General features: G+C 45.7%; 5 protein-coding genes across 6 annotated transcripts; 3 read left to right on the top strand and 2 right to left on the bottom strand.

Annotated features, from left to right (window-relative positions):
- The first annotated feature begins 1,009 nt into the window (after window positions 1-1,009).
- Window positions 1,010-1,778, top strand: LOC112873866. The gene has a single exon (XM_025936948.1). It carries the CDS (start codon window positions 1,188-1,190, stop codon window positions 1,551-1,553), a length of 366 nt encoding a protein of 121 aa, XP_025792733.1. The 5' UTR covers window positions 1,010-1,187; the 3' UTR covers window positions 1,554-1,778.
- A 3,468-nt stretch (window positions 1,779-5,246) lies between these two features.
- Window positions 5,247-7,676, top strand: LOC112878097. The gene is made up of 3 exons (XM_025942500.1): window positions 5,247-5,510; window positions 5,685-5,966; window positions 7,487-7,676. The coding sequence occupies exons 1-3, from the start codon at window positions 5,493-5,495 to the stop codon at window positions 7,532-7,534; spliced, it is 348 nt and encodes a 115-aa protein (XP_025798285.1). The 5' UTR covers window positions 5,247-5,492; the 3' UTR covers window positions 7,535-7,676.
- A 1,291-nt stretch (window positions 7,677-8,967) lies between these two features.
- Window positions 8,968-10,361, top strand: LOC112875646. The gene is made up of 4 exons (XM_025939575.1): window positions 8,968-9,429; window positions 9,634-9,672; window positions 9,922-10,006; window positions 10,101-10,361. Exons 1-4 carry the CDS (start codon window positions 9,070-9,072, stop codon window positions 10,181-10,183), a joined length of 567 nt encoding a protein of 188 aa, XP_025795360.1. The 5' UTR covers window positions 8,968-9,069; the 3' UTR covers window positions 10,184-10,361.
- Window positions 10,362-14,051: 3,690 nt separating this feature from the next.
- On the bottom strand, window positions 14,052-16,749 carry LOC112876712 (cyclic dof factor 1-like). Its single transcript, XM_025940880.1, has 2 exons — window positions 16,403-16,749; window positions 14,052-15,470 (listed from the first exon to the last, which is right to left on the bottom strand). Exons 1-2 carry the CDS (start codon window positions 16,520-16,522, stop codon window positions 14,286-14,288), a joined length of 1,305 nt encoding a protein of 434 aa, XP_025796665.1. The 5' UTR covers window positions 16,523-16,749; the 3' UTR covers window positions 14,052-14,285.
- Window positions 16,750-20,550: 3,801 nt separating this feature from the next.
- Window positions 20,551-25,767, bottom strand: LOC112876710 (probable glucomannan 4-beta-mannosyltransferase 4). Of its 2 annotated transcripts, XR_003225361.1 has the most exons (11): window positions 24,988-25,767; window positions 24,168-24,266; window positions 23,112-23,364; window positions 22,814-22,924; window positions 22,613-22,749; window positions 22,401-22,514; window positions 22,120-22,319; window positions 21,828-22,025; window positions 21,507-21,720; window positions 21,198-21,421; window positions 20,551-20,877 (listed from the first exon to the last, which is right to left on the bottom strand). XR_003225361.1 is itself a non-coding variant. In XM_025940878.1 (10 exons), the coding sequence occupies exons 1-9, from the start codon at window positions 25,597-25,599 to the stop codon at window positions 21,552-21,554; spliced, it is 1,893 nt and encodes a 630-aa protein (XP_025796663.1). In that variant the 5' UTR covers window positions 25,600-25,767; the 3' UTR covers window positions 20,911-21,421; window positions 21,507-21,551. The 2 variants fall into 2 exon arrangements, 1 of the variants encoding a protein (XP_025796663.1); XM_025940878.1 differs by lacking the exon at window positions 20,551-20,877 and having other exon boundaries at window positions 20,911-21,421.
- Window positions 25,768-25,856: the final 89 nt, after the last annotated feature.

The following is a 25,856-nucleotide window of genomic DNA, read 5'->3' on the forward strand; positions in this document are numbered from 1 at the left end:
CCCCACCACGACGTGTTCTCCGCGCAGCACTGCCCGCCGTGGAGCCGTGTGCTCGGCCACTCGGCGCCGGCGCCGCCGGTGCTCGGTGAGCGAGCGGGCCAGGTCCGACGCGGCGGGGCTCCCTCCAGTGAGCGAGGACAACGGAGTGGCTAGAGATGGCAACGGGCACGCGCCCGCTGGGTATTACTTGCCTATACTAGTGCCTGTTAGAATAAAATACACCCGCTAAGAAACCTATACCCGCTGCCGGGTACAGATTATGTCCTGAACCCGTACCCGCACGGGTGGCGGGTACCCGCGGGCTGCCCGTGCCCGACAATCTGTTAAGTACTCAACCACTTAGATGTATCAGCCAATAGACACATACATAAAATCGAGACAATAATATAAGATAAACATCAATCATAAGACTGATAGAGTGTTTCACAAATCATAACACCATTGATCACATCAGACATCACAAGTTCACAGCTAGATTATTATCCAGTTACTGTCCACCATCCGTAGCATGGCACCACTAGTTCACTGCATTAGACATCAAACTTCCAAAATAAACTTATTGGACCATAATAAAATGAGTATATGATGTGCATTCTTTATATTATATCGGGTTTAAAAAACCCGTGGGTTTGCGGGTTCGGGTGCTACGATCTCATACCCGTGCCGCGTACTCGCTGGGTACAGATTATCACCCATTAAGAAACCCACGGGTATAGATATTAATCCGTACTCGTACCGTAAAAATCCGCCGGATTTCAGGTGTCAGTTACCCATTGCCATCTCTAGGATCGGTGGACACGGTCGGCCTGTCCCTTTCCATAATCTCTTGCCCGGTCCAACCCAACGGCTATCCCGAGACAAAGGTAGCATCCAATGGAGGGACATTTTTGCTTCTAGGCCCTCTTACTACATTGATATTCAGTAACACGTGGAATCTGGTTGTGTTTTTCAACGCGCTTACGACAACAAGTGATTTGACGAAGCACCAGGGCCTGCTGTGCAAACTCTCCCCAACGGCTCGTTCAACCTCCATGTCGTTTGATATAAACGAGTAACGAGTTCGCTCCCTCCCAAAAGAGGCTCAGGAAGATTCAGCTGCAGCCACCATCCCGAGGAGCAGGCAGCAGGAGCCACCAAGAATCAGAGCGCAACGGGAACGGCCTTCCTGCCATAGCCGCGCCATCGCCATGGCCGGCTGCTGCGTCTTCCTGCGGTGGCCGTCGGCGTCGCCGTCCCGCATCGGCTACCGCTCGCTCGACGACGAGGCCGCGGCCGCGGGCCCATCCCCGGCGCCGGCGGCGGTGACTGTCGTGGTCGGGAAGGAGAGGCGGGCGTTCTCGGTGGACCAGCTCGTGCTCGACTCCTACCCGTTCCGGGTGCTCCTGGAGACGGTGTCGCGGAAGGAGGAGAGCCGGGGCGGGGCCATCTTCGTCGACGTGGACGCCATCCTCTTCGAGCACATCCTCTGGCTCGCCTGCGACGGCCGCTCCGTCTCGCAGATCCTACAGCTCGACCTCAAGGAGATCATCGACTTCTACGCCCAGGACGCCTGATTCTCTGGTCCGGCGGCCGGCCGGCCTGCCCGTGCCCGTCCTTGGGGTGCGGCTCCTGATTTCTTGATCAGATTTTTTTATTCATTTTGTTCTTCTTCATCTTATGTGCTAATTAATGTGCATATTGATGAACTTCTGTTACAATGATACTGTTGGAAATACACTGAAGTATAAACACATGGCCGGTAGCCATTTCTGACTGACTGCCGTGCACTTCTTTGGTTAGTACCTGGTCCATCTGAAGCTTGCTGATCAGCTTCGTTAACTCTGTTTCTCCTCTTCTAAATTCTTGTCCATTTACAGCAAGACGCTGTCAAACATGCAACGCAATTAGAATCTAGGAAGTTTTCGTTCGGGGATGGAACTTCGTTCTGGTCATTTTCACTCATTCTTCTAAAAAACACGTTGTCTGATGACCACAAGCTGTATACAATAAGCTGTCAGCTACCGTCTGAACGTGACGTCCACCAACTCAAAACGTCTTGACCATTTCGTTCGCACGGTCGGGTGATCCAACTGTCGACTACCTGACAAAGAAAATGCAGAGAAATTGTGAGACGTCCGTGCATTATTGTGGGACTGACGAGAGAAAAACAAAGGGCGTTGTTCCTTCCAGGCAATCACATCCTTTGGTGTTTACACAAGACTCCAGCTATTCCAGTTCTGTATTGGCATCAAATCATCCTCATCTTGTCGTAAACAATTCAAGAAGATATTGCCGATGGACCGAGAGATGTCAGGGATACGCGTGCTTGTTTCGTTGGGAATCTTCAGATTTCCACACCATTTTGTATTCCATTTTTTCTTGATGATATACTACAATACAGTACTAGAATTTTGCATTGCGGTTACTTACTATTAACGCCTTACTCGTCCAGTCACTGACTGCGTCACCGGATTAAGTTTTTTATTCAGTATAAAAGCCGCCCTACCTGCATCGTTACTCGTGTGCATTTCACACCTAGCCCTTGCAAACCATTGACTTAGCCCAAATGATGTTTAGCAGGTCAGGTCACACCCTGGGCCAGTTGAGGACTTGAGGCCCAAACATCGCCTGGCTAATGTTTCGGCTATCTTCAACCGTCGTTCTCTATATCGTTCTCTGTATCCGTCATTTACAGACTTCTCTACAAAATTCTCTCCTCTATATCTCATTTCTCTCCAACAACATTCTCTAAATCTCGTTCTCTATACATTAAACCCTATATTAGAAATATATTTTGTTCCAAATTTTTGTACGTACGTATTTATCATACCTCAAATACTATGGACATATTTTATTTTTATTTAATCCAGTGTTTAAAACGTAAAGAAAAAATAGAGAAGAAGAGAGAGAATCTCTATATATAGAGGAAACCTGTAGCGTTCTCTATTTTAGAGGACCATTTAGATAACGCTGCTGGAGCATATAGAGAACGGAATCTTCTCTATATATACGGTAGAGAACGGTTTATAGTCTCCTGTTGGAGACAGCCTAAGTGCTGTAGCTTTTGGGAGAGAAGGCACCATCATAATCAGAAGTTATCATTAGTGTGGTACCAACCAAAGTAGTTTTGCCGCACAAAAGAATGTCCTTTGGAATAATAACCAGCTCTAACAACCAAATTGGTTGAGAGTTGAGACGCAGCTTCAGTTCAGAGGATGACTAGCCAACCTTGTTTGTTTGCACCAGTTGGTTGCACAACTGCCGACTCTTGTTCAAAGTCGTTTTTTTTTTGCTCATTACTTCTCACCAAAACTGTACCAGTGCTGTCTATGGTTGCATCAGGTAGGTAGAGCCACAAAAGCAGATGAAATATTCTAAACCTCGGAACATATTGTGTTCTCTTAAGTATAGCATCTTCTGGTCCAACCAACAAAAAACTACAAAATCCTCGGTTAGAAAAAAAAGGTACAAAAGTATAGTGCTATTGGAACCAAACTCTGAAGTCTGAACTGTAAAGCCTGCACGCATCCTAGCAGAAAAGGCACTTTAGGTTTCTGTTACATGATGTCCGAAATGCCTCTACCTGGTCGGAATGTCATCATGAGATTATCATGAGATTCCGGTTTAAAGGGCATTTTGCTAGTTTGTATGAGATTCCGATCTAAAGTGCATTTTGCTAGTTTGTAGTGTACAAATCGACTGCTCTTAGTCCATCACGCTGTTTGCGTGATCCCGAAGCTTGCCCCTGACCTTCGATCATCAGTGACCTTCGCCTTCGTATGGGCTCGAAGGTCGCCCATGCTGGTCAGTCGACACCATCAAGAAGTTTATTGTGGGCGCGCCATGTGCTGCCTAGAGGCTTGTTCAGACCTTCGGCTTGCAGGCTCCTCCTAGCGAAGGTTCGACATGGTCTCGTGCTTGCTTGTCTAGCCACTCGGCACCCTCGAACGCAGGCTGCGGGACTTTCCCTGCATAGAAGAAAGGTGTGGGCTGGCTAACCTTCGGCGAGACATTCGTGGAGGTGCAATCCCCAACGGTTTTAGGGAATAAAAATAAGCTCCCGTCATTCGGATGTTTAATACCAATTAGAATTATTAAATATAAGCTAATTACAAAATCGATTGTATAAATGGAGGCTAATTCACGAGATGAATCTATTAAGCCTAATTAGTCTGTGATTTGACAATATTGTGCTATAGCAAATATATGCTAATGATAGGTTAATTAGGTTTAGTAGATTCATATTGTGAATTAGTCTCCATTTATGCAATTAGTTTTATAGTTATATTATATTTAGTCCCTCTAATTAGCATTAAATATCCGATATGACACCAACTAAAAATAAGTCACCGGTTCAAACGCATCCTCAACGTGTCCACCACTCTTGCATGACCTCTCCAGAATATTGCCTATGCATATATGGGGCATTAAAAACGAACGAAACCTTGCCAACGCGTCCAGCCGCTAACGCTATCATCATCATGAACGAATTCATGATGGGAAGTTAGGATCAGTGGCAGTTGGCACCACCACGCTGGAGCCTGGAGGTGCCGAGAGCTTCTGTAACTGTCAGAACCTCTGAACCTCCTGCGTCTCTGTGGACTGTGGTCTCTAAGAACTTCATGGAAGAAGTAGTCTGAAACCTGCATCTAGAAGAAGTAGGCCTAGATAGACAGATAACCGCCTAGGAGATGTGGTCCATGTGGACAGGACGCACGCTGCTTCGTCTCTCTGCAAGTTGCAGCCATGGAGCGAGCGAAGGAAGGAGGAGCTCGGCAGCTCGCTGTCGCCTCCGATCAGCAAGGACGCCGGGTGATCCAACGGACTCTGCCTCTCCATTTCGGGTCTCAAAAGGCGCTGCGGCGAGCTGGCCACACGGAATCGCCTATTTTTCCTGCCCACCAATCACCATCCTCTGCTCCCGGAAAGGCAGCTCCGCTTCAGCTCGCAGTCCCACAGAGAGGCAACGCCGTGTGTGTGATCGAACTGTGAAGCTATGGCCGGTGGGCCGGGTGAGCCTCCTCGCCACTCACGGGCTTGTGGGCCCAAATCGGGAAGCAATCAATACACCCCAGCGAGTCACCAGCTGTGGCCGCCCGCTGCCCGCTCGCCCGCCTGCCTCCGCAGACGCGTGGACCGGTGGACGGCGTGGTGTGCAACGGGCAGTCAGAGCACGCCAGTGGAGCTCTCGCGGCCACGGCACTGACGGGCCAGGGTTAGCAGGAAGATTAGCCGCTAAGTCTGCCGTGGGCACCCACTGTTAGCTTGATACCAGCTGGATTAGCATTTCTTTTCTTTTCCTTTTTGCCTCGTCAGCCTATATAATGTCCAGCTCGTCCTCTCCCTCTCCTCCAAACAATCGCTCTGCGGCGCCCGTGCCTCTCGAAGAAGACAAGTCCAACACTGTTGCTGCGTGACCGCTGAATTTGCTCCACAGCTTCATCAGGGAAGACAGGGGTCAGGGAAGACAACTAGACAAGAACACCAGAGGGAGAGAAAGCGAGAGATCATCAATGGAGAACACGAGAGAGGTAACAGCGATCCCCATCTCCCTGAATCGTTCCCAGTATCTGCTAGCCCGTGAACGAATCCTCTCTTGCTTCCTGGTTGCTTCTTGAGGAGCTTAGCGCTCGGATTCCTGCTGTGATACATTCGTCCATGAACTCGTTCTCAGTCTCACCGCTTGCGTTCTTTGGTGCGTGCAGCAGCGGGGCCAGGACGCGGCAGGCGCCAACGGCTGGATGACGGTGCCGGCGTTCGGGGACTGGGACATGAAGAACGGCGCGCTGCCGGACTACTCCATGGACTTCTCCAAGATCCGTGAGATGCGCAAGCAGAACAAGAAGGAGCTCTCCCGCGCCAGCCTCGGCGGCGACGAGGACCTCTCCCAGGCCCAGCAGCAGCGCAACCAGGCGCAGGCCAAGGCAGAGCCCAAGCTCGGCCGACCCGCCGACGACCACCGCCGGCATCTCCACGACTCATCAACGGTAAAGCTCCCTTCCCTCCATGCGCCGCGCCATACTTCGTCATTTCTCTCATCGTGCTCACCAAACGGTCAAATCCGAGGTCCCATTTCAGAATCAACCCAAATTAAAGGAGTATTTTTTCGCGCAAATCCAACATATTTGCATTTCGATTCATCTGATGTTAGGTGACGCGCAGAGTAACAACTAGTGTAAAGATATTAACTTTCTACCATGTGACAGGAGTACAGAGTCCATGTTTAAATAAACGGTCAAATTATCAAAGGAGACAATGGAGTAAAAAAAAACTAGCAAGTGGCAAAACCAGTTCTTGGAATGTACCGCATTACAATACAGTTAGCACTTCACCACTTCGTAGGTAGCACCTATGCAGTCTGTAGAAGCTTACTTTCCTGCTGCACTCTTTCTGAAACAGATTTTCAAGACGGTATAATAGTTTCTCATTAGCAACCAGTTACCGCGTGAGGTTTCAGGGTCAAAATCGTGCTCCAAAGCATTGAAAATCTTACATGGACGGTAGAACTGAGCATGTGAATGTGGGTAGGAGTAGGACAGCAACTTGCATTTACATGTGGTAGTACTTGGAACTGGGGTAATAGTTAATGTCTTAAAACAAATGTTCTCCTCTGGTAACTGAGGATAGGATGCTCTGCGAGCATGATCGTTTTTGTGCTTTTAAAATGGTGGGATATCCTTTTGTCTAATACTCTGAGGACAGGATAAAAAGACAAATGGAGTCAAATGGGCTCACAGCAGCTCCCTGATGATCCGTCTAAGCATTAGCATACACTCTAAATTGTAATAAGATGTAGGCACTAGAGAGGTGTGCATCAAAATTCTGAATAACTTCTGAATGCAGGGTTTAGAGAAATAATAATATGAAAGATGCAAAAACCTCTTCCCAGTTATAATGAACTGTTATTAGGAGTTGTACTGAAATATAATTTGGTAAGTTAGATGATTGTTTCAATGTGAGTCGTATCTGCTGCCCATATTGGGATCAGAGTTGGTTCAAACAACTATAGATTTGTTGGCCTGTATGGACGTGTCCCAGTTTTATGAATTATTCTTTGTTATAACTGATTGGAAAGGACGATTCTTCCTATTTTCTTAATGATATTCTCCGTATCTGTATGCCTTTAGAAAGCTGCGCTGATGTACCAGCTGTGTCACTGTCCATAGGGGAATCTTAGGGAAACTAATGATGGGCTGAGTCAGTTGAGGGGATAAGCAACACTCAGGTTGAGGTTGGCATAATGGTTGAAGAAGCAGCAAACTAAGGATTTCGTTGCCAACAAACTAGAACATTTGGTCAGTTTGTTGGCATATGTTCATAATTTTACTCATGACCCAATTGCTGCCACAGATACAAGATTGCTTGTACTTGTAAAATATCAGATATGAAATAGCGCGATTAACTGAACCTCAAACAATCGCACGTCTACTTCACTATGCATCAGTCATTTTTCTGCATAACACTGATCCATGCATCATGGTTACTGACCTGAAATTTGTTGACGCAGGGAGGGAAGAAGTTTCTGAGCTACTTCCAGTGCTGTATCAAGGCCTGAAGAGGAGGAAGTGCTGCCACTGCATGTGTGAACAATTAGGTCTCGGTTTTGTTAAAAATCTAAAAATGTGTAATATATTTGTCCTGATGGCTACTCTTTCGGTATGTATGAAGAACAAACCAGTTTTATGGGGGTAACGGTAAACAGCGGTCTCCTTGTACAAGCTGTCATTGATTTGTTTGTGACATGTGGTACAATGTTACCCTGTAATCTAATATGTTGAAGGGGGGATTTGGCATCTGCTCCATCTTTTTTGTGCGATTGAGGGCCATGATTCGTTTGAATTGTTTTTGTAACTGTGATGGGGGAAATCTATGGAAAGAAGAAATGCCCTTGCTCCTTCACTCCAATTTATCTGCTCTGTCAGGAACCGAATTGCGCAGATTAAGGATGCAGAACCTGCATTGTGTTTCTACATTCTAATCATCAGAGCTGGTCACTATTATACGACGTTCTTCAGTGCTGTGCTGCGTGGGTTATGATGGATATGGAGAATGGTGCACTCTGAATTTTATTTTATTTTGACACGGCTACATTCTGAATTGAAGCGGTTTATCTGAAGCTTGTGTGTGTTTTGATAAGAATGTGCTGTATTGGTTATGTTTGGATATGGCGAACGGTACATTCTGCGGGCCTATTTGGCTGGGCTGCGGCAGCTCTAGCTCCGGCTCTCCGATGGAGCGACTTCTCTGATGAAGCTGAAGCTATTTTTGGAAAACATTTGGCAAAACGGTTTCACCATATTTCTCATGGATAGATTGAAGAAGGAAATATCCATAATGCCCTTATATCTTTTCTTCTTATTTCTTTTCCTTCTTATTTTTTAATCCTTTCTCTCTATTTTCTTTTCTTTCCATCTTCTCTTTCCTTCTTATTCTCTTCTTCCTTCGTTTCCACACGGCTTCCGTCCCCCAGCCGGCCGCGTGGCCTCCCGCCGCTTGGCCTCCGACGTAGCGGCTCTCGTGCCGCCGGCCGCGCCCATCACTGCGCGAGGAGCAGAATGCACGAAGAGGCTGCGAGGGCAAAGATGGCAGCGGGATGCGGGCGTGCGTCCGGGCGGAGCCACGATTTCTAGCTCCAGCTCGTCCAATCCGCTCCACTAAGCGGGATTTTAGAAGCTTCAAGGTTGAAGCTGCTAGAGAATACACCATTTGGAAGGACTCTTGTGAAGCCTGTTTTAGAGCTCCTCAGGAAGTCCTGCCAAAGGGGCTATGCTTCTTATTTGAAGCCCAGTTAACACGCTCCAGCTGATTCGAATGGTGCAGTGATATCCGAACATGTATGGGGAAAAATTGCTGGAACGACGATCAAGTTAGCGCATGAAATGTTTCCAATTTTAAATGGGGATTCAACTGATCTTTTGAAATCAACGATATTCCAAACGTACGTCCTCAGACGACAAACCTGGACTTCACCTATCTTATCCGGATAGGGCCCACTTGGCAGTCTCTGAAAAATCCCCAAGGCTGCAGAACCCTGAACGGCTGCATCGCTCGCGTCGCGCACCCCCACAGCGGCTCATCGACGAGGCAGCGATGGTGGGGCGAAAGCCGATGCGCCGCCGCAGAACTGATCGGCAGCCTCCTCCTCCTCCGCCGCCGCAGTCCTTCGGTGCCACGGCTCGCCCGACCTCCCCACGTTCGTCCGCCTCCGCCGCCGCGGTCGCCGCCGACCTGGACGAGCTGCTGCTCACGGCGCCGCCGCCGTCGGCGTCGGAGCCCCGGAGCTTCTCGTACGCGGTGAAGCAGCAGTGCTGGGAGAAGGCGGAGCGAGTGCCGGGGCGCGACCCGGAGAGGTGGCGCCGCGACGCGCTCGGCAACATCGTCTTCCGCAAGCTCGTCGGCTGCCCCGGCTGCCTCTGCCACGACTACGACCACATCGTCCCCTACTCCAAGGTCTCAGATTACAACTGCACAACTAGTTCCTGAAACGCTGTTTTGCTGTTGTTTTTGTGCATGTCCGTGCGAAAAGCCTGGGAATCCAACAGCTCCTGGACAGCAATAAGTCTCAGCTTCAAATATTTTTAGTTCTTCTAGATCGTATATGCGGTTTTGTGGTGACGTTGTATCAGCAGAGCACTGACCCTGTAAAATTTACAGGGCGGGAAGAGCACATTGGAGAATTGCCAGGTTTTGCAGGTACGCCATATCTATTCTGCGGCGCAATTGAGAATTACTTGAACAGACAAATCACACGCACAAAAAAAAAACAGTGCCCTACAGGCAGGAATCTCTAGACTAAATCGTGTGTGATCGAAACAATTCACCTGTGTGATATCTTGTTGGAAAAGCTGTATGACAATTAGTATGACTAGTGTGGCGATCCTGTTTCTTTTTTGAGGGCACAAACCCACAACTGCTCACTGATGTAGGGATTCATGCTTGCAGGCTACAGTGAATCGATCTAAAGGCAACAAGACTGAGATATCCAAATCCGAGCTCATACAGAAGAGTGCATATTGTAGGGTTTCAGGTAAATAAAATCTACCTTAAATGGGCTCTATTTTAGTGAAGTATTTAGTTATTCAGGTTCTCAGCTTACTAAGTAGCTTTTCTGATATCCGCAGGACGTGATATGGATCTTGTTGAACTCTCTGCCTATGGAAATGTCCGGCGAGGACCAGATTCAGGGGGCTGCAAAATCCAGTGAAGTACAGAGTAGATATATCTGAGGAGTTATGTTAATCAGTTTGAAGTAGTTGCCTGAATCTAAATGGAGAAAGCTTGATTATTTTTTCTTTCAAACATGCTCGATTATGTTTGTATTATGTAGCTTGACGCTTCAAGTGATTTATCCGAGAACAGCAATTGAGATATCTTCGAATCAATGATTGTCTGCATTCACACTCAGTAAACCTCCCCATTCCCAACCCCCCAAAACACTGCTGAGCCCAAATGACAGATCTCTGATGAAGTCCATAGTTTGGTGTCCATCCAACCGATAACAGGTTGAGTGGGTAATTTGTCTGGATTTTTCAAGATTTGAACACGTACGGGCTGTGTGTCTTTGGATGACTATACCATCCTACCAATGCAAACCTTTTCTGTTACTCTGCAGCATGGAAAGTTTACCATCATATGAATTATCTGGAAACACTAATTACAGTACAAACTATACCTAATGTGAATTTTAGTTTGGTTTGATGTTGGTATCCTGACAGGCAACAATTGATAAGTTGCGTGCTTAGTTTAAATGTTCTGTGGTACTATATACTCTTATAAGCTTTTTCACTTTATTTTTGTAAACACTTCAGTCGTTTCGCCATGTATTTGAGAAACTTCTGCAATTGCCGCCCACATTCCAAGGATAAACTATCAAGAATGTTGTATGAGTTGGATTAATTTAACTGTGCTGGACAGGATCATTCCTTTTGAAATTCCATACAGAAGCTCAAAAGTGGTCAGGTCAATAATGCAGCAAATCATTTTGCTTCAATTGAGACATCACAATTGATCTCATTTCTTGCGCTTTTCTGCATATTTTGTTTGCAGGAGTGTGTGCACAAGCTGCAATCTTTCTGCATAAATTGATTGATCTGACATTTATATCCACAGATGAATGTGTGGATGAGGATGCATGAAACCATACAATCTTAAGTGACAACATACAGAGAAGCAATATCTGTATCTGAGCCATGATGCTGCCAACGAAGTGACAATGACTGGTATTATCTTGAGATCTTTCAGTATGTCCAGAAATCTTTACATTTTTATATTATTGTTTAAACTTAAAACCTTGAGTATGATTTTAGGCTTGTCCTGAATCTCAGTGCAGTGTCATCAATCTCATGTTTTCTGTCATTTTGAATAACACAAAAATGTAGTATATTGCTGTCGTTGCGTGATAGTGTGAACAGTATGTGTTCTTTTGGGTCAAGATAGTCAACTAATCATGGCATATCTAAATTCTGTTAATATATATTTTGTTGATTAACCAAATTTGTTTGTTTTTAGTCAGTGTTGTTGACATCCATGAGAGATTTTTAGATATATTTCACCATGTGAAATCCAGATCTGAAACTCACATGCTAAATTTTGCTTACCAGGTAACCAGAATTAGATAAACAAAGTAAGGTCTCCAAGTTTAAGTCAGGTTACAACCGATCTTTCCCAGCCATATTTAGATTTATTCCTTTTCTAGCTTAATAAACGGAATTTGATGCCTTCAGATTAGAAACCTTCCGAATTCCTTTTAATTTTAATTTCATTATCCATACATGACAAGGGTGCAATTAAATATTTACCGATTGCACACTCAGGATTTTTTGTTGTAATCAAAACACCCAAGAGAGCTATTTGCTTAACTAATTTGTTTAGCATGGTTATTTTGCTTCATGTTTTTGACAATGACGTGCCCACTGCTCTAACTGCGACCATGGTGGGTTAGTTGAAATCTCATTGTCATCCATCTTTTTCTCTTTTTAATTTTTAAAAATTAAGCTTTATTTCATACATAAAATAATTTCCAAAGTAACCATGATGAATTTGTTAAATACTTGTGGACTAGAATGTAGGTACTCGCTCAGTGACCAGTGATTCCACTTTAGCATTCTAGTGCAACTTTTGCATTACGTGCCTTTGATAGGAAAGTGCACCAAAAAAGTTTGACAAAGTTAATGTCCTTAAGGTTTTAAGCTGCCAATGGTATGTAGACACCAAAAGGCAACTGCTTATTGGGTTTGACCTTTAAATGTCAAAAGGGATCATTCAGTTGTTTCATAACATTGCCGAAAGTCACAATGATAAACATGGTGTGTGCCCAATACTTGAGAAAATTATAGTTTTCCCCTGCCATGTTTTATTATTAGAGAGTATTTCTAATAACATCTCACATTAAACATGTATTTTCACCACCAAAAGATTGCTCAGAGAGGAATAAAAGTCAGAATTATGGTCGGATCAGAACTATGCTTAGTTAGAAAACATTTATCCTTTATGCTTTAGAAAGGGGGGAAAGGCATCTTTAAGCACCTTTTTCTTTTCTAAATTCATTTATTGGTTTGTCATGTCTTTACCTGAGGTTTTTGTTTGGGGTGCAAAATTTGCATTTTCTCCTGATAAATAGACTGGGTATTAGATGGAAATTGGAAGTTTTGATTTAAGGTCAAACGTGCTGGCCTATTAAAGTGGTTGACAATGGCCTAGGTGGAGTTGGCACTACCAGATTTCAACGAGTGAAAAGTAGGATGAGTGGTGGTAATAATACATATTATGGAAACACTTTAAAGGTTGGAGTGTTACCTAACAAATGGGAATGCTTGTTTACTAGTAGTACCTACCAGCAACCAGCATAGGTTTCGTGATGAGATGCGTATAGGATTTTGTTCGAATCAATGTTTCCCAAATTTCAAGTTTGAGCTAACGGAAAACACTGTAACAAAACTTGTCTGTCTTACTGTCACGTCAACACGCACGGAGGAGATCCCAACTATAGAATATCAAATATTGATATTAAAAATACTGCTTATTTGACATTGTAAACTTTGAGTTTGACTAAAATATTTTTAAACTAAATAAGGACTAGGGCAAAGCTGCTGCCAGTCAGTTAAAGAAAAAGGTCAGCAATTAGGTTTAAATGCACCAGTTATCATTTTTTTCTTGTCAGAACATCCACTTTGCGCCTAATTAGAAATTAGACTTTTTGCAGAAACTTTTATTTCTTTTTAATTTGTATTGTGGCACGTTGAATACTGGCCTACACTTATCAGATATCCAGATGAGAACTTGCGTGAATTCGAATATTTTTTGTGAACTTGTTTTCTTATTGGCTAGATTTTTCTGCAGGACAGTTGGCAGTATGTGTGAAGGCAACAATATATTCCTCTCTCACATTTAAGGTCAGTGGGGCATTCAGTAGTTGTCTATCGCTTTCCTACTTTCTTCTGTGCCTTTGTCCACTTTTTGCATCACTTTCATGATCCAATTATCTCAAATAAAAGGAATAAAGAAACAAAGGATAAGCCGAGAAGGAAAGATACTGACAAAGAGTGACAAAAGATAAAAAAGGGGGAGAAAATTGCACCCGAGCCCCCTGAACTTGCTCGATTGTCTCACCTAGCCCCTTAGGTTGCAGTTTGCTTTTGCTGTTCCTTGAACTTGCACAGTTTTCTCTCCTAGCACATGAGATTTGCAGCTTACTTCCTCAACCCCTTGAACTTGCACTGTTATCTCGCCTAAACTCCCAAATTGAAGTATAGCCAAGCAAGTTTGAGGGCTAGATACGACAACTACACAAATTCAAAGGGCTAAGGATGCAAATTGCTAGTTCGGAGGCTAGGTGAGACAACTGCGCAAGTTCAGAGCCTATATGCAATTTTCTAGCAAAGAAGAAAAGAACCCAGATACCGTTTCTTCAGCACCTGCCAATTCCTATTCAAAAAGAAATTTTAAAAAATGGAAATGAGCTGGATATATGCTCAAAAGTATCAAATTTCCAAGGATGCAGTGGACCACTTTTGTTCACTGAAAAATGAGCCAACAGCCAATTGTTCTGATGCTATTGCTGAAAGACAATTTTGTAACCAAAATTATTATATTATTTATCCACAAATAAGGGAACTTGCTCTCCCTATCCATCCCCAACCCATATAGCTATCTACAAATATCTATTGTAGTTACAAGGTCCGCTTGCAGCTATGAGCTATGTCATACACTCCATTGTCCATACCTAGTTTACAATTCTCTAATGTACAAAATTTCAGCTGTACCATGATAAATGGTTGGTCCTTATATCTTTGAGGCTAAGGTGATACTCAAGATCCCTCCTGGAAGGTCAGTGAGCGTGAGAGTGCAGCTGGGTTCCCTTGCAAGAATGGCAAGCTGTTGATGACTGTGTGAGTTGCTGTCTTTGCCTCTTCCTTCTGCTCAAAAACTCTTGCAAGCTTGCACCCTCTGCTATCTTTGCACGCCTTATCGCCATTGATCCCAATTAGTGACAAGATGGAACTCCTGGCCACCTCGTCTGCGTCATCAATCCGGATCGTCTTCGGCACCCACACCTTGCCATTTCCTTTGGTGTCTCCTTCCTCGTCAGAGTCTCTAGAGCGCTTTCCTGGCGTGAGGCAATTGGACTTTGTGGATGCTGGAGAAGCAGTGCTAAGCGATGAAGCAGACTCAGACAGGGAGTGTGGTGGCCATGGGGCGTTCCAAGCTCCTGGAACCATGCAGCCCCAGTAGGCAGCTGCTGCTGGGTAGAACGGAATTGCGATGCCTGATGTGTAACAGGCAGGTGGTGGTGCACAGCTAAATGGCCACATGGTTACCCCGTTCATGCATGGATGCTGAACAACATTTGCAGAGTTATCTGCTGTAACTTTCTCCTTTTGGTTCATTTGGTTTGAGTCTTCTCCCTTTGCAGATCCTTCAGTACAAGAACCAACTGATCGGTCATCGCTGCTCTTGATCCGCGTTATTGGGACAAGTTTCTCCTTTAGGTGCTTCATCTGTTCTGAGAGGTCTAAGGAGGACATGTCGGAGCCAAAGCTAAGCACTGTGCCATTAGTCTTGGCTGCCGTGCAGAGAGGATCGATGGGCAGCGCGGCCCTGACCCTCTGAAGGAAGTGGGAAGCAGCCGACGCACTCTTGCTCTTGCGCCGTCCTGCACCCACAGGGACGTTGCGCATGGCACCGCCGGCCGTCCAGTACCTCTGGCAGTTCTTGCAGAAGTGGCGTGGCTGGTTGATGTTGTAGTTGTTGTAGTAGCAGAACTTGGTGTCCATGCTGTTGCACCGGGGGCACGGCAGGATCTTGTCAGGCTTCTTCAGCTTCTCCTTCTGGTTGGCCGCCTCGCCCTGCTGCTGGTCTCCTGAGGAGTTCTTGGCAGCTGATGAATCTTCAGTGTCTGCAACCTCCTGCTGCAGAGGCGAGCCCGTAGAGTCCTGAAGGGTGTTCTCTTGTCCTTTCGGTTCAGACGTGCTGCTGCCGCTTTGTTGGATGTCCTGAAACCGTGCAGATAGTCTTGCTGAGTTCTAGAATTACGGCAGTTCTTGCAAAGAGTGTTCAAATTTTCAATTTAATTGTTGAAAATTAGAAGTTCCGAGTTCCAACCCATGGATAATTGAGCCGGTTGGATCAGTAACTAATAAAGTTCTTTTCCCCCTAATCCTGATAGCTAACAAAACAGCTATTCATGCAGTATGAACTTCTAGTACTAGATGCACAATGATGTAATCGATGCGTATTACGCGGCACAAATGTTCTGGATCCAAGCTTAAGAAACAAATTAAGGGTGTTGCAGTCAGTAGTGGTTGATATAGCTGCTTCTGGAGCCCAGTAGTTTAAGAAAAAGATACGAGATGCTTTCAGCGAAATCTTTTGGAAGCAAGGGGAAAAGGGACCAATCAGAAGAGGCAACATAGCGATAAGATTAGTGGTTCAATTTTTTATGCAGCCAAATCCTGCACCGCCTATGAATAAACTGCTACTAGAAGTTTCCTCTGCTGACAAAAGTCACAAAACCATGTTCATAACTTCAACGAAAACAGCACGAACGCTGTTGTTATTCTTGAAGTGGATGGTACAGAAAGAAGGCAAATTTGATTGCTAATGGAAGCCAAAAGTGGCAAACATGCCTGCTTGCACAGCTACCTACCAACCCAAAGGAATAAACAGAAAGAACAAATAATTCATCACCCTATAATCTCGATGGAGCAACTGTACATGAGTTGCCATGATCAAACCGGGGGAAAAATAACAAAATTCACCAGTTCCAAACTCGATAAATTCCCAGCCAAAATTCAACACCCAATTCTGATTGACCCGCTCAGATCACTGCGTCCAAGCACATACTACTTCTCCCTCCAATTTCATGTTCCCCGCCCTTACGAAGCACAGAGCATCAGGATGTGAAAAGATGTTCGGAGAAACCAACCTTATCAGCCTCGCCCACGGCGACGGCGGCGGCGGCGGCGACCTCTGGCACCGGGATGGTCTTCCCGAACAGCTTAATCAAGCAATCGCCGCCGCCTCCTCCGACTCTGCACTCCGCCATCTCAGCGCCCTCTCACTCCACCACTCTCACGAACCTGGGAACTCCGTTTCTCTGCCTGCGTTCTTGGAATTTTTTTGCAGCAGTATGATTCTACCGCATCGTAGCTGCAAGGGAAGGGAGAAGCAAGCAGCAGCGGCAGGAGCGATCGCTCTGCAGGAACGAGATTTTGTTTGTCTCCGGATCGATGGATCGACCTGCTGGGCTCGGCCGCGACGGGAATGGGGATGGATAGTTTTAAGGAGCACGGGGTGGGGGGTGGGGGCCACGTAGGCGGGCGGGCGGTGGTCGAGAGCCACAAGCTTGATTTGTGGCCTCGGGGGTGCGGTTTTTTGATTCTCCGGCACTATCTCGCTTTTGCCCCTAGGTCCCTCTCAGCCCACCTGACTTGGCAATCAAATCCTTCGCTGCTGACGTGGACATGGAACATTACTTCTTCTTCTTCTTTTCCTCTTGCTTTCACCTCCACCCGGGTTGAGTGCTTTGCATGGAACGTGAAAAAGCCAGGCCCAAATTCAAAAATTAGGGGGTGTCTTGAACAGACAATTGAGCGGATGAGGTTTTTAAAGTAGGGATTCAAATCGGTGCCCCTGGAGATCACCGTTGAAATTCGATAAATCAAAGAGGATTGACGGTGACGCTTAATCACACCCGTATTTGAAATTTAGTTCTCTAACCCTAGAAGTGAAAGAGACTTGGGTGCATGTAGGTTGTGCTGTAAATTTGTGATGAAGTTGGTTATGGGGAATTTGTTTGTGCCCACAGAGTTGGCGTTTTGCTTTTACACAAAAAACAGCGTGATTTCCCCCTACAGGTAGCATAGGAAAGTGTCGGGCTCTAAAAGAACAGTTCGAGCTCATACCATTTGGTAAAACTCATACATCTTTCATCATGTGCCACTTGGCTTCTGAGGGCGATGTTCCCTTTATATTCAGGCTGGCAAAAGAAAAGGCAAGAACGACAGTGTTGCGATATGTTTTAGTCTCCACTTGCATTGTCTTTTCCTATTTGATTCTTTTCACCTTTCCCATATTATGTTTTTTTCTTTTGCGCCCCTCAAAGATCGGTTCATCGGTGTGTGGCTTTCGTCATTTCTGCGGGAAGGACAATGCGATTGTGATGCTGTTGTTGTTGGTAATATTTATACCTGCGTTTCTGTTCCTTAATTGCCAATCTATCCAAAACCTCACCGATAACACACATGCTTCTCTGCTAATTATGTGTCAGGTGTCCCTTGTTTGAAGCAAAAGGCTGCATCTGAAAGCGATTATGTATTTGATTGTAAGGTCAGCACTGTAATTCAGGTTTAAGTCCATGACAAAACACCAACTTAACGCATGCATCATGGGAGTATGAGACTTGAACCCATATTCAACATGTTTTGCTTTCCTTTCTTTTTTGGAGGGATGCATATGCATGGGCATTATTTGGGAGCGTTGCCTGTCACTGCTCACCAGCTAGACCTCAACTTAGCTGGCACTACATCATGCATGTAACCTGGCGGCATGATGCCGTATTGTTGCTGTAGCTTCTGTTCCTATACATACATATATGGAGAACTGTTACATCTCATGTCATATATATGCAGGACATCCCCGGACTATGGTCCCTGAAGCTAGCTATATACGTCTTCTCATGTCCCTGTTCATTTGGCAAACTTTTCGTGGCTACTTTGGCTAGGGTACATGTTCCGTTTTCAGGCATATATCACAGGAAACTGGAGGCTAATGTCTGTCCTTTATGAGCTATTGTGATTCTCAGCCGTTCATTCCTTACCAACCTATGAACTGCAACTAGCGTAGCTACGGAGTTCCATCAACTTAAAAGTTAAGGATGGCAGTTGAGAAAAGGCTTATGCTTTTTCTCATCATACCTGGCAACTTCTTTTGTGTTATAGCCGGATCGGACCTATCCTTGCAAATTCCAAGAAGCTTAAAAGAAACTCGGCATTGTATTAAGAAGAAGACCTTCTCACCCAAGATCAAAAAACCTCCGAACCCTATCCCATCCGTACACAGTGACCCATTGCCCATGGGGAATGGGAACATACGAGAGGATTTTTTTATGTGGAGCGGGAGGCGAACTCCTGAGCCGGTGAGATCTCATCTGACCATCCACGAGCCGGGCTAAAGCCCTTTCGCGCCTTGAAGGTTTAATGAGTTTGTGTGCTCCATGTTGACGACGTCGACGACGGAAAGTGGGGAGTAACAGGAGTCAGTCACGTGGGTTAATTGTGCTAAAGTTATATATAATTCCATGATAAACGGAAATACATGTCCATGAGGAATAATCTTGTGGCAATTTTTATAACTTTTTTTCAATATTTAGTTTATGGATTCATTCCCATAGTTATTTGTGCCAAAAAATATAATATTTGCCCCCTTTAGAAAGAAGAGTTCATAATGGACGTAGTGGCCTTGCCACTATCTCCACGAACTGCCGAGATTATTTCGTTTCTGAATCTTTCCTTGAAGTGGGTGCTTCGTAGTTTAATTGGTCCAGGGTTATATAGTCATCTCCGATTATGTAACTGATTCCAGGTTTCTCAATTCTTTTCCAAAAGGAGGTACCCTACAATTTCTAGACACTTTTGCTTCTTTGTTCTTATTACGACTTAACCTGAAATAAAAACGCATATATTACCGTGAAAGGCAGACTCAAACATATCATCGTGCGAAATTACGGTTATTTGACATTAAGAAAACGTTATTGATGTTAGGCTAAATTTACTGTAATAATAAATAAATAAAATTACAGGTGGGTTCTGGGAATTTACCCTCAAATGAGGAAAACTTGAAACAATGGAAACTTCAAACTTGTATGCAGCCTTCTTTCTCTATCATTCCATTTCGCATATGATACTGTCGAGCTGAGCTTGTGTTAGAATTAAGGGCGCGTTTGGCTGAGCTTTTGGTGGCTCCGGCTCCTCCTGACAGAACCACTGTGCTGTCAGAGAAGCTTGAGCCAGAGCCGGAGCCGCCGGCTCCTCCGCCGGATGTGAGAGGCGCAAATCCAATTCTACGTACACGTGATCGTCAGCTCGCAACCTAGCGCTCGATTTTCCGACTATTCGAGCTGCCTCCACTGCTCTACATGCGTGAGTCTACCAATTGCTTTTTACTCTCTTGATTTTCCTGCTTGACGTGTCTGATCTTTTTTCCTCGCTACTTCTGTTCCTCTTTATCCTTCACATCCACCGAGTTGCTGCCCCGCCGAGCTGCTGCAACCACGCAGCACCGGAACGGCGAGCGACGGGTCGGAGGTGGAGTGCTCATTTTCATTTTCATTTTCGTTTTCCTTTTCTTTCTTTTTTCCCCAAGGATTATACTTAGAACTTTTGCGTAAAAAGATTGTATCAGAAAAATTTCCGATAAAGATAACTTTATAGAATTTATGCTAAAAAATTATCTTCCACAAATTATCTGAAGAAAATCTATGCATTAAAATTGTATGTACCATAAAATTTGTGCTAAAAAATTATTTTTATGGAGTTATTAAAAGTTGTGTATATCGTAAAAGTTATAATAGAAATTTATATTTCAGAAAGTGTGTGTAAAAAAGTTATGCATAAAAATTACATTTATAAGTTATAACTTTCCAAAAAAGGAAAGTTACGGAGAAAGAAAACTTTCTAGAAAAGAAAAAATACCTGATGTCGGAGATCGCTCGCTAGAAGCATGCCTGGCGAGCGTACGTGGATTAGCAAGCGCCCGTGAGAGGGAGGGAGAAGAGAGAGGAACTACAGTGCTATGCCATATGGAGCCGGAGCCGTACGAAGCTGCGCCAAACGGACTCTAAGTTTGCAGTGTTCTGCTCGGCCCTTTTCAAAGTGCGAAGATGATTGTTGGCTTCATGGTCAGACACGCATTCCATTTTTATACTGATATCTCGTGTCTTTCTTGGTAATTATTTTATTTATACAACTTCGGTCGGCGGATTTAGTACGTGAAACTTTATCTATCGCAAGTACCTTTTGTTTCTACGTGTCAAACGTTGACGACGGGCCTTTTTGGGTCCTAGCCCTTGTTTTTTTTTTTGCATAAACCCAAACGTCCAAGATATCTTACACAGGGCTGATGAGACTTGTCCTAATACAAAAGATTATCCTGGCCCGAAAAGTTTCCCATGAGACCGTACACGTGTAACGAATCAGAGGACACCCAGACGCATCATATCTTGATACGTGCACAAAAGGAATAGTATCTGTCCGGCATGGACCCACCTGTCAGTGACGAAACCTGTCACATCGACGCCCTGTTGGTCGGCCCTTTTTTTCTCCAATTTTCTTGCGCCCTCGTGGTACAGGGAGAAAAGAACGGCCACGGAAAGCGACGTGACGGCCCTCGGATCGCGGGCATCTGTGGAAAGATCAAATCCAGTGCAGAGAAAAATTGGAGTCGTGAAGAGAACATGTGTCGACCAGAACAAGGGCAGCTGCGACCTCAACTAACTAACAAAGCGAGGTGCTGCCAGGATTTATGAATCCGGGAACATGTGGACCAAGGAACGAGCCAGATTTTTTGGTGGCCTGAAAGCGAGAGGTTTGTGTGCTTCCTGGCTGCCCTTTTCCGTGAGAGCTCGAGTGTTTCTTGTTCGGCCGGCCTTCCGGCCTTTTTGTTTGCTTCTCCTTGCTCGCAGGGGAGAAAAAGGGTTCGTGTGAGTGAGTCATGGGTCTTACATTATTTGTGCCGTCCGGTGGCCGATGAAAGCGACGGCGGCGGCCCCGCTCCTGTCCATCGTCGCAGCGCAACGACGACGGATTCAGACAAGCTCCCGTGGGCTGGTTGGTTGATTGATTGGCTTCTGGTCCACTCCAGGCCCATCCCCAGCCACCCAGCCACACGTCCAGTCTCCTCTGCTCAGGCAGTGTTCACCGCTCACCGGGCTAATTAACTTCAGCGGCTGTAAAAAGATGCAGAAAAAATGCTGGTATTCACTTCATGTCGAGTTCCATTTTACAGAAAAAAGAATTGCATTTTCTAGTTACAGTGAGGCCAATTGGGGAAGAATGCAGCTGCTGCTATGTTATGGTCTATGGACAAGAACAGGGTCCAGCTGTGCCGACGAAGCCAAATCCAAGCAAGAGGAAAGCGAAGGCCTGGAGGAAGATGTACAGGTAGTAGCGCCCGGCTCCGAGTACAAAATCGTAAGATGCGCATACCAGGAGGTAGAACGCAACCAGGATCTCAGGAACGTAAATCCTGCAGCAGAGGTCAGATCAGGCAAGCAGCGTCAGGCACACGTTTTTCCACTGTTCTAACGGTACGCAAAGGACACCTGTTATGTGTTGAAGTGATTGGATTGCTACCTCTCGACGCACTCAGTTGGCTTCACCGGTGTGAGGAGAGGGACCTCGAGCTTCTCCCTCACATGATCGCCCAACTTCTGGGTGACCACCCACTCGTCAACGTACATGGTCTCCAGCAGCCCGGTCAGGGCGGCGCGCATCCGGTGCATGGACATGACGTTCTCGAACAGAATCCATATCGGCACCATATGGATAGACCTGGCATGTATAACATGAGATCAGTAAATATGCGAGATCAACGAGCAGATAGGGAAAGCCACTCCCGAGTCTGGAGAAAGATGGGGCACTTTACCAGGGATTCCTGATGGCGTTCATGATGGTGATGGCAGTGGGAATGTAGAACATTCCCCAGACAGGGATACTGACTTCAGGGACCATGACGGACAATGGAATCACAATGCAGTAGAACAGGAATGTCAGGATGGGAGCGATAACCCTGCGTACAAAGAAGAAGCTGTACAGAAGATGGAATTTCATCCATACAGATACGCCCTGCACCACAGAGACAGTAAATTTGCTTACTGTATGACAATGCCCTAACTTCATCAGTCAAATCAATTAAAGTATGCTTGCCTTGCTTCGAACAATGTCCGGTGCCATTTTTCTGAAGAGGTTCGTAGCACCACAAGTCCACCTATGCTGTTGATGACGGTAGGCCTTTAAGGTACTGGGGAGTTCACTCTTAACCTATACCGTAAATTGTTACTGCAACAGATAAAATGTATAGGCAATATGCTTATTGTTATTGAAGAATCACTCATTGGAAAATTGCAGAAAAGACATACCCTTATATCACCGACATACAGGAATTGCCATCCCTTTAGACTCGCTCGTACAGCTAAGTCCATGTCTTCCACAGTGGTGCGATCCTTCCACCCTCCTGCTTCACTAATAGCTGATACCCGCCACACACCAGCAGTTCCTGAAAAGGTTTTAGTCAGATACAGTTGGAAACTCACATGATTGCTTCTGACAGAGGCTCTTACCGTTGAAACCAAAGAAGGCATGCATAGATGAGCCTGATTCCTGCTCAACCTTGAAATGATAATCTAGCGACATCTTTTGTATCCTTGTCATTAGGCAAACATCATAGTTCACTGCAAAATTTCCCGGGAAAGGCCACATGAGGAACATCCTGAAATCAGAATGAGCAACACTTCTCACTTCAAATTATCGACACAACCACATTACCGGTAGGCAGAGGAAATTGCGTCCAAATATTAGCACTGAAAACTGTCTATATGTAGTCTCACATTATAGAAGGTAAATGAAAAGCTTGCTTACCAAACTCCCAACGTGTCTGTACCAGAGCAATCTTCGGGTTATGCACGAGAAACGGTACGGTTCTTAAAAGGAAGTCAGGTTCAGGTTGGAAATCTGCATCAAAAATGGCAACAAAATCGCACTCTTGGGCATAGCTATGTTCCATGCCCTTCATCAGGGCTCCTGCTTTGTATCCTTTCCTACTCTCTCGAATCTCATATTTTATGTTGATTTTCTTGCTGGCCCAATCCTTGCATTCAAGCTCCACAAGTTCCTGCACTTGATAAAAAAATGATAAAAACAAATAAAGCGGTCAATTCAACTAAAACAAACAGAGCTTGAAATAAGCTAAAGAATGAAAAATGGAGCTCTCTGGAGTTCCTTGGGAAACTATTACTGATTCTACAGGAAAATATTTGGTAGAGTCATCTTGTAAATGGAAACTGATTTTGATCCGCATCTACTAATTGTTAGACCATGCCTGTCAATCAAGCCCTACTTGATTGGAATAGCAATGTCCTGCAGTTGAATTAAACTACGTGAAGTTTCTCCATAAAAAATGATTGGCTTTTCAGATAGCACCATTTACTATTAAAAGTCATACTAGAAAACTGCTACACTTTCTGATTGCATGACACAATGGAACGCACACTTGTAATTCAAGCCACTAGGGCTACCAGGCTACCACCAAGCTGTACTCTCCAGCTGGCTATACAAAATTTCTTAGCTTAATCAAAAACTGATAGAGATGGACCAATTTTAATTGATCAGCATTTCCTCAATGCCAGGGCAGGGGAAATGGTTTGATGCAGAATTAGATGAACAATCACAATTTGGTTTCATAGCGTGCAACAGAACAAAACCATATGATTAAGCAGTGCTAAGCACATTTTTTAATCTCATGTTCTTCTGAAGCTGATTCGGTGTTAATTTATCATGAGAACTGCTTGCTAGGTACTAGCTGTTTGACATGGGCATCACATAAACGTAAGAACTACATCTTGATCCAAAAACACTCCATATGATCATGCAAAGATATAAAAAATAAACAGCTTATCTTGCAGCGGTATGGGTTACCTTAATGAATGGATCGGTGGAATCATCCAAGACTTGGATTATAATACGGTTCGATGGCCATGTGAGGGCACATGCTGCTCCAATAGAGAGCTTGTAGACCTGCAAAAGAATGGTATACGCACCACGTTCATTGTCACATGTTGTAAATGACCAAGCACACCACCTGAGTATAAATTTGGCATGAAACATAGCTACTTAACGTTCTGGATTCCACCAATTAGACTGATTGGGCGATTAAAAAATAGACAGATTGGGTGACCTGTCAGATGTTGATCGTTAGCTGCAGCTTAAGATATTGTCCGGGCTTTCGTGGGGCATTGCTGAAAAGCAAACAATTCAGACAATCTGCTCTGCATTTTGTGACGCTAGCGATGTGGCCCCCACATCATGTACCAACTAGCAGCAAGCACATTGTTGATTGAATTCTACATCTAACAGAACCCCAAGTCTCCGACTAACCTACAAATTTAGCGTCCTGCACTCGTGCTATGAACGTGAGTCATCACAGACCCACTCCCCACTTTTCCCCACCAGGAGAAAAACAAACAACACAAAGCAGCTTACTAGGAGCACCGCAGAAACTCCGAGTTCTAAAGATAAAAGCAATGCAACGAACCTATACAACTATTTTACCTGCAAGCGTCGGAAAATTAAGAGTGATGCACAAGAGCTAAAATCGAAGCAAATCACTGCTAAGTGTGGCATTTGGAAATGAAACCTCCTAATGCAAGCTAGTGATCCCGATGTTTGAATTGCAAAACGGGTCGCGGTAATGAGAATCAGCAGCAGCTGGGGAGAAAGCGAGCTCGAAGGGCCTCACCTCTCTCTCATTGTACATGGGGATCTGCACGAGCACCAGCGGGAACGCCTCTCCGCCGGGCACCGCTTCCTCCTCGTCCTTGCCGCCTCCGGTACCCCCGACGGAGGGCATGGGCTCCCACTTGTACCGCCGCTCGGGGACGCGCCGCAGCAGCTTGACGGCGACGAAGCTGACGACGCTCATGTAGCACACCTCGAGCACGAGCATCACCGACATGGCCAGGCACACCCACACCGCGGCCTCCAGCGCCGGCGCCACCGCGCGCGCGCGCACCGCCGCCCACGCCGCCGCGACCCGGCCCCCCGACGCGGCGGAGGCCAGCGCCCTCCCCCAAAGGCCCTCCATGCCGCGGCCCTCGGCTCCAGGCTTCGAGAGGTGGAAATTGGGAATGGTGGCGGAGCGTAGCTTGCAGCAGCTGGCTTCTTCGACTCCGTTTTGAAACGGAAAAGGCTTGCCAGGTAAGCTAGATGGGCCCGCGCCGCGCTCAACCTGATGAGCGAGCACGAGGAAAAAAACAAAACACACTGTGACACTGGCATTTTGATACGCTGGGATTTTGCGATTAAGACCCTTCGGCGGTTCGGCCCGTGGTTTGACCTGCAGATTACGCATCAGGCGAGAGGATTAACCCATTGAGCAAGTTGGTAAACGATGTGGATCGGAGCACATCGATGGATCCACCTGCACGGAGTCTGCATCTGTGTCAGTGGGTCACGATGAGCTATTGAGGGCAAGGCGCGTCAAGGGATCAAGATGCCGGATGGATGCTATCCGGGTTGGCCGTGGGCCCGTGGCCGTCCCAGTCCCAGCTGGCAGCCTCGCGTGCTGGGCCCGGTGCTCATTGCCGTCTCCGCATCCTCCTCATTCTA

The sequence above is a fragment of the Panicum hallii genome, chromosome 9 (assembly GCF_002211085.1).
Source record: "Panicum hallii strain FIL2 chromosome 9, PHallii_v3.1, whole genome shotgun sequence".
Taxonomy (NCBI): Eukaryota; Viridiplantae; Streptophyta; class Magnoliopsida; order Poales; family Poaceae; genus Panicum; species Panicum hallii.

What these genes read in the sequence shown, in the direction of transcription:
- LOC112873866 (XM_025936948.1), top strand. Translation starts at nt 1,188, where the DNA reads ATGGCCGGCTGCTGCGTCTTCCTGCGGTGGCCGTCGGCGTCGCCGTCC.
- LOC112878097 (XM_025942500.1), top strand. An exon ending in ATCTCCACGACTCATCAACG is followed by an intron (nt 5,967 to 7,486) that starts GTAAAGCTCCCT and finishes TTGTTGACGCAG; the next exon opens with GGAGGGAAGAAGTTTCTGAG.
- LOC112875646 (XM_025939575.1), top strand. Translation starts at nt 9,070, where the DNA reads ATGGTGGGGCGAAAGCCGATGCGCCGCCGCAGAACTGATCGGCAGCCT. An exon ending in ACATCGTCCCCTACTCCAAG is followed by an intron (nt 9,430 to 9,633) that starts GTCTCAGATTAC and finishes TAAAATTTACAG; the next exon opens with GGCGGGAAGAGCACATTGGA. An exon ending in TGCATATTGTAGGGTTTCAG is followed by an intron (nt 10,007 to 10,100) that starts GTAAATAAAATC and finishes TGATATCCGCAG; the next exon opens with GACGTGATATGGATCTTGTT.
- LOC112876712 (XM_025940880.1), bottom strand. Translation starts at nt 16,522, where the DNA reads ATGGCGGAGTGCAGAGTCGGAGGAGGCGGCGGCGATTGCTTGATTAAG. An exon ending in CCGTGGGCGAGGCTGATAAG is followed by an intron (nt 15,471 to 16,402) that starts GTTGGTTTCTCC and finishes GCACGGTTTCAG; the next exon opens with GACATCCAACAAAGCGGCAG.
- LOC112876710 (XM_025940878.1), bottom strand. Translation starts at nt 25,599, where the DNA reads ATGCGTAATCTGCAGGTCAAACCACGGGCCGAACCGCCGAAGGGTCTT. An exon ending in TGCCTTCTTTGGTTTCAACG is followed by an intron (nt 22,750 to 22,813) that starts GTAAGAGCCTCT and finishes AAACCTTTTCAG; the next exon opens with GAACTGCTGGTGTGTGGCGG. An exon ending in AACGCCATCAGGAATCCCTG is followed by an intron (nt 22,026 to 22,119) that starts GTAAAGTGCCCC and finishes TATACATGCCAG; the next exon opens with GTCTATCCATATGGTGCCGA.